Here is a 7,553-nt window from a genome sequence, read left to right on the forward strand (position 1 = left end):
CATTCTAGAGGGCACAACTGTTACATTCTACAATGTTTACAGAGCACCGAATAGCACCCTAGAAGCAGATGCACTTTTGATGCAGCCTCCTGAGAAAATGCCCTTATTACAGATGATTTCAAACCACACCACCCCTTCCTTAAGTCCAGACAACAAACCAACCTTGCAGGATGTCACCTGCACTTTCTATTCCAGGAATTCCCAGAAGTAAAGTTGTTGAACAACTGCGATGAGCCCACACATCTACAGTAGACAATGGTAGGCTGGACCTCACTCTGGTTTCCAAAAACCTGCAGGAAGGGGCAATATGGGAACTGCTCCCCATTCTTATCAGTGACCACTTTGCCTTGCAGACAAGGCTACTGTTAAGGAGTCTCCCTCCCCCTCCTCTTCCCCCTCCCAGATGGAACCCTGAGTTTGCAAATTAGAACTCTTTCGAAAATCACATTACTACCTGGTCCACAGAATACATAAATCATTTTTTGCAGGATGTTTGTACATTACAAAATTTCTGCAACAACATAACCAGTGCCGCTAGAGCATCCATGCCTAAAAAGAAATACCCCACCACAAATACAAACCACAAAGATGCCTGGTACTACAACTCTCAGATAAAGGAGATGAAAAAAAGATTAAACCAAGTGAGAAAACTCTTCAGAAGGTACAGAACAGACAGCTTGCATGCCACACTGATTGAAGTCTCAGCTCACTCTGCTCAGGTATCCAAAGAAGTGAGACAAGCAACCTGGTTTCAATGGTGCAGACTGTACACCATCTCACACCCATTGCCAAGCTGTGGAACTGGTTCAACAAAGTCTCTGGTAAAAAGAATTTCATAAATGTCACTCACTCTGACCCACAAAGTGAAGCTGACAGAGTAACACAGCATTTCGCTGACTGGATGAAGACTGTCAACCTCTCCCTCGACACTCAGCGATGCCTAAGAGCATTAGAACATCTCAGAAGCAGGAGTGTACTTGAAGCCTGCAACACCCATGGCAAAACAGACACTCCCTTCACCATGGAGGAATTAAACTTTGCGTTAAAGAAAGCAAAGGATACTGCACCTGGATCTGACCTTATAATCTACAGCATGCTCAAGAATATGGGCAAATCTGCAAAGACAGTATACCTAATGCTGGTCAACAAGACCTATGTCAAAAGAATCAGACTGGGGAAATGGAACCAGCAGGACATAAACCCAATTCCCAAACCAAAACAGCCAGGCACCTACAGACCCATTGCTTTAATTAGCTGCACCAAAAAGGTAGCTGAGAGGATGGTCCTCAATAGACTACTCTAGAAAGCAGGCCCCCTACATCCATGTATCTATGCATACAGGAAGGAAATTGGAACTCAGGAATGCATAACTGATGTCCTATCCATAGTAAACGAAAGGAAAGCCTTAATTGTCTTCCTCGACCTTGAGAAAGCCTATGAGTTGGCAAATTCCACTGTCATACTCTCCTCACTTGTTCAAAAAGGCATAAAAGGTAATCTCTTGGCATGGACACAAAGTACACTCAGAATCGAGAAGTGAGAGTTTACTTTCAAGGAGCCCACTCTGAGTTCACTGAACATGAAAATGGGACCCCACAGGAAGGAATACTCAGTCCCTTTCTCTTTAATGTCCTCATGGAAAACCTCGCTACACAGAACCTACCCAAAGGGGTGAAAATCTTCATTTATGCAGATGTTGTCTGCCTAGTGTGGCCCCAGCAACCAGGCGACATTCAACTGCAGAAAACCTAGCAATTACTATACTTGATCGAAGGTAAGTGCAAGGAACTTGGCCTCAAAATCAACACTGACAAAACTACAGCTATGGCCATCAAGCACACTTGCCCACCCAATAATCTCTCCATCATGGGAAAACCCATAGAATGGGTGAGAGATTTCATGTACCTGAGAGTGAATATAAATCATAAACTCTCATCGACATTTGAAATACAGCATTTGAAGCAGAAGACCAATTGTTGCCTAAATGCAATGGAAAGAATCACTTCACTTCGCCAAGGTGCATCAAGTCATCTACTCACGATGTTCTACATTCAAACCACCCGTTCTGCAGTGGAATATGTGGAGCTGACACTCACAAAGATGACACACCCTCAGGTCTGCTCACTTGAAGTGATTCAAAACAATGCAATGAGAATCATTGCAGGTGCTCAAATGTGGACAAAACCCTGCCTATTCAAAGCAGAAACCAACCTTCTCCCTCTCCCTTCCAGAGTTGATCAAAGAAATGCCCTCACCATTGTCAAAACCTTGAAAAGCAGTAGGGATTGCCCTTTGAGGAACAAAATAACTGGAATCCTAAACTTGCATGAGGAACTCAGCCCTCCCAGGAATTATATGGGGAACCTCCTCGCCACTCTGAGAAGGATCAACATGCAAGAAGCTGCTGTTGCAACTAAGAGAGAAGCACCCAGCAACAACTATGTCAAACTCCCTCCTTGGACTCCCATCCCCTTCAATTTCCATTTCACTCTTCTCCCAGCAAACAAGGCACTCTGCTCTCTGGCACAACTCAGACAAGCTGCACAAGCAGCCATAAACAACACATCTGCTCCTAATGTTTACTACACAGATGGTTCAGTGGACCGAAATATACCAGCAGCAGCTGCAGCAGTAGTCTCCTCCTCCCTAAAAGTGAGCTGGAGACTTTCAAACAATGCCTCCACCCTGCAAACGGAGCTGGTTGGCATCCAAAAGGCGCTAGAAGACTCCCTATACCAGGCAGGAAACACAACAATCCACACGGATTCAAAGTGTGCAATTGTCGCTATAAAGAGTCAATCACACACTGAAAATGTCCACATCCTAACCAGCACAAAAGCTGCAGCCTTCGTTCATCAGAGCAAGGGAAGGCAAATGACACTGAATTGGATTCCCAGTCACATAGGAATCCAAGGAAATGAAGAGACAGATCAACTTGCAAAAAGCACTCTGCAATGCAATACAATCAGTATTGCCCTAAATCAGTCCCTCATGTAAATGAAACAGAAAATTTTCAGGTACAGCAAAAATGAAGCCCACAGCAAAATTCGTCAGTCACTTCTTCAAGGATCCAGGTCTGCAAAATGGCATGTAGAAAACACTAAATTACAAAGTTTTTCTCTTTTCAGGAACACACCCAGAAGACTTGCAGTCATCATCAGTCGGCTACAGTTAGGATATATGTCCACCTGCCAGTTAATCACTCCAGAAAACAGAGCATGCACGTACTGTGAACAAGTAGTGCATGAGCCACTGGATCATTACCTGTTACACTGTCCGGAGACTTTTCCCTGAGGCGGGAAAACACCCACTAACAAACACCAAACTGGTAACACACACAACTGAAAACATTGAAGAATTCTCACCGTTCCTCTGCTCCTACCCACCACCCAGGTAAACAAAAACGGGTCCCATGCCAAACACTGCCTCAGATTACTCATCATCTCACATTTACCTTCTGCAAAAGTGTCTCTCTTTTTATTTACATCTTTTCAGGCTGACGCAACCAACTCATCTCCACTGAGACCTTTTCAGAATCTGCACGGGCGACCCATGGCTCAACATCTTCACAGCAACTGACCTGTCACCCCTAACCTACGTGTTTTACGACCTTTTTCCAATCAATTGCTCAGTCATGAGTATCATTAACTTACCTTCAATATGCTTATCACTTTATGATCACTAGCAGCATTATCAAACTTGTAAAGTTCCTTGGTTTTACTCTCACCTTACCATATAGTTTTTGTCTATCAAATTAACTCACACATCTATCTAATCATTCATGTCAGTGCTAGTATTCAAACCGAGAGAGTTATTAATTTATTGAGTTAATTATTCATTTATTTAAATTTTAATTATTTTTTCACTCATATGGATATATATTCTTATCTTAATTTTACCTTAGTCTCTTCCTTTAATTTATTCATTTATGTTTATTTTTAACTGTTATTTTAATTTTCTCCCCTCTCTCTTTTTCCATGGCAACCCACCCCGACTAAAACGCACCTCTCAGACATCCATACTGCATCCCACTTCACCAAATGACTTACGGACTGCTCTATGAGCAAGGCCGTGATGGCACACAGCCGTCTCAAGTATAAGCAAAGAACATCTTCCATTAATTACAAAACACCAGCGTCACCTCCCAGTCACCACCACCAATCTCCTGCTCACTCAATAAAGTCAGCTATGACCATGTTTTTCTCTCCCTCACATCCTTCCCTTCCTTTTTAGTCTTCTCCTCTCAAGACTAAAACTACAATCTGCTGTCGCTATGCCTTCATCTTAAGCTTTACACTTAATCTGAAGGGAAGTTTAAGTCTCATCCTTTCTCTGCAACATAAAATTCCTCCCTTCCTTCCCAGCCTCTCCTACTCACTGGGACTTGCTGTCTGATGAGGAAGAAGTAAGAGCAAGTAAAGGAAAATACAGAAAGAAGAGATCTCACTTATTAAAGAAGAAAAATAATAGTAAATTACTAAACAGATGAAAAAAATTAAAGTGAAAGGAGAATAGTATTAGGGTAGTAATGCATTGCATCTTAGCTTGAACTTCCGAAGTGCCAATTGCACGACATCCTCAGTAGGGAGACTGCGCCACAGTCCAACGGTCTGAGGAATAAAGGACCTCATACTACCGCTATAACTACTACTACTTCTACTAAGCCTACTATACTACCACTTGAACGCCTTGAAACTGAAGGGAAAACCTGACAAGGCCTTTTCTGTCAATTTTTAGTGAATAGTCTTCCTAAATATCATTTCTGGCTGATGTTAATTAATACTTACTTGTGTTTATTGATTCTCCTTTGGTTCAGACAAAGAACCTTTTCAAATCCCTGACACTAAAGCTTGGATAAGTCTTTGTCTCTCAGGGACACAAAGTTCCTCAAATACCTCCTAAGTTGAAAATGGACTTCCTCCAAAATTCGAAATCACTTCAACATGTCAATTAAGTATATACAGACGATGATTCCGACTTTCAGTATTTGGGAAATATGGATGAATTAATGAGTAGTTTACGGATAAGAAGGATGTATTCAGGAGTAATTTTCGGAAAATATGAATGAATTCAGGAATACTTATCGGACTATATGAATGAAATAAGTAGTTTTCGAAAAATATAAATGAATTCAGTAGTAGTTTTACCGATGCCTTTTCGTGTTTACGGCTTCTCACTTTATTTTCAAGTTAAAATTAGTTTCTTCACACTAATCAAACATTTTCTAAAAGTAATTATCTCAGTAAAGGAATATGCATACCAAGATGCCTGTTAAATTAACTTTGAAAAATTTCTGAGAAATTCTCTTATTGCAATGTTACCTCCAATTTAGTTCAAGTTCCCCAACGAAATAAATCCAGAGTGAAATAAAAAATAATAAAAACAAACAACAAACAGCAGTTTCATGTTGGTGTGATATGTTTAGGTGGTCAGTTAAGACACCAACGCTCTCGCACGTACGAGCACCAGAGGAAAGTTTCCCCAAAAAGAACTTTTGTGGCGGAGTTTTTGTCAGGACTGATTTGCAGAAGACCTCCACTACTTTCGCCAGGGAACCCCCGTAGGGGGGTAGTGCCGTCAGTGCACCTCACGCGGTGCACTGTAGGCATTACTTAAGGTTCTTTGCAGCGTCCCTTCGGGCCCTAGCTGCAACCCCTTTCATTCCTTTCATTGCACCTCCGTTCATATTCCCTTTCTTCTATCTAACTTTCCTCAACCCTCTCCTAACAATTGTTTCATAGTGCAACTGCTTTGAAGTTTTCCTCCTGCTATACCTTTCAAGCCTTTTTACCCTCAGTTTCCCTTTGAGCACTGACTAACCTCATAGATCCCAGGGCTTGGCCTTTGCCTAAATTCTATATTCTTTTCTACGCCAAGGTAACAGCACGACAGAAAATGGAAAACATGGCAACATACATAAAATAAATCTCAGACTCACGAGAATTTTGCTTCCGCAAAAATTCCCAGTTCATTTTGAAACCTCGTTTCCGAAATGTTCCCTTCGAGGCTAACAAGGAAAAGACAGATTTCCCTCGAGTGTTCGTCGAAATAATCATTCTGGTTCTGGGTCGTCATATGGGACTGTGTTTCTTTGCTGCTGCTGCCTATGAAACAACGAACTAATTTTTCTAGAAATCAAATTAGGTTTTGTTAATTGTTACATTCATTTTCACCAAGCGAAGATGCAGTGCATTACTACCCTAATACAAGTCTCCTTGTATTTTAATAAGTTACTTACATTTTTATCTATTTATTTATTAATTGTTAATTTTTTTTTTTTATTTCTAATAAGTGATTTCTTTCTGTTCCAACTTTTCCTTTTACCATCTGTCACTTCTTTCTCATGAACACCATTTTCTTCGGATGCCTCAATTTCAAGTCAATGGCCCTGTGGTGGTTTTGTTCCATAAGATTCTAAATAATAATAATAATAATAATAATAATAATAATAATAATAATAATAATAATAATAATAATAATAATAATAATAATAATAGAGCACGATCTATATATGATCTTCAGATGTATATTTATTTGTTTTTGTTCCATGCGATAAATACTTACTGTTGATAGGAAATTGCTGCTTTTAGATTGTCATTGCAAAGCATGAATTTAAATATATTCAATGTTCAAATGAGCAGTAATACAATAAGTTACAAATGTACTGTAGATGTATGAAAATTATACAGGCCTGATGAACAGTCCTTTGACCTGAAAGAGCATTAAACTATTTTGCTTGTAAAATAATCTGAAGGGCTGGAAATCCGCATTTTTCTTAATTTAGAGAATATTTAAGTGTATAGTTCGTCTAGAGTAAAAACATGACATTTTTATTATATTTCACAAAATCCTAGATAATATAAGGAATTTCCATCTGTGTTATTATGCACGCTTTTATTAAGGTTCGCGTTTTTTCTCAACCACTTTTAATTGTTCGTCTTCCGCCTGAATTTACGTCCACCCACTGTGACTCCACAAACAACAATTATACTTTCTACATCAGCCGTTTCCCCTTTATGAGATTATCCCGCCTGGTTTAATTCATGTATGTCTTATGTACTTGTGTGTATATACATGGACATATATATATATATATATATATATATATATATGTATATATATATATATATATATATATATATATATATATATATATATAATATATATATATATATTATTTTATATAATCATACAGTAATATCATATTCACTGGACTGGTTTTTATAGTGTGTAGTTCCAGGTTGCATCCCAGCCTCCTTAGAGTCCATCTTTTCTCACTATGTGCGCTGTTTCTAGTAGCACACTTTTCTGCATGAGTCCTGGAGCTACTTCGGCATCTAGTTTTTCCAGATTCCTTTTCAGGGTTCTTGGGATCGTGCCTAGTGTTCCTATGATTATGGGTACAATTTCCACTGGCATATTCCATATCCTTCTTATTTCGATTTTCAGGTCTTGATACTTATCAGTTTTTTTCTTTCTTTCTCATCTACTCTGGTGTCCCATGGTATTGCCACATCAATGAGTGATACTTTCTTCTTGATTTTGTCAATCAA

At 39.4% G+C, this 7,553-nt stretch overlaps 1 protein-coding gene across 1 annotated transcript; it reads left to right on the forward strand.

Moving 5' to 3' along the window:
• Positions 1 to 1,824: 1,824 nt before the first annotated feature.
• Positions 1,825 to 2,997, forward strand: LOC136846216 (uncharacterized). The gene has a single exon (XM_067117017.1). The coding sequence runs from the start codon at positions 1,825 to 1,827 to the stop codon at positions 2,995 to 2,997; it is 1,173 nt and encodes a 390-aa protein (XP_066973118.1).
• Positions 2,998 to 7,553: the final 4,556 nt, after the last annotated feature.

This window comes from Macrobrachium rosenbergii, chromosome 15 (assembly GCF_040412425.1).
Source record: "Macrobrachium rosenbergii isolate ZJJX-2024 chromosome 15, ASM4041242v1, whole genome shotgun sequence".
NCBI lineage: Eukaryota > Metazoa > Arthropoda > Malacostraca > Decapoda > Palaemonidae > Macrobrachium > Macrobrachium rosenbergii.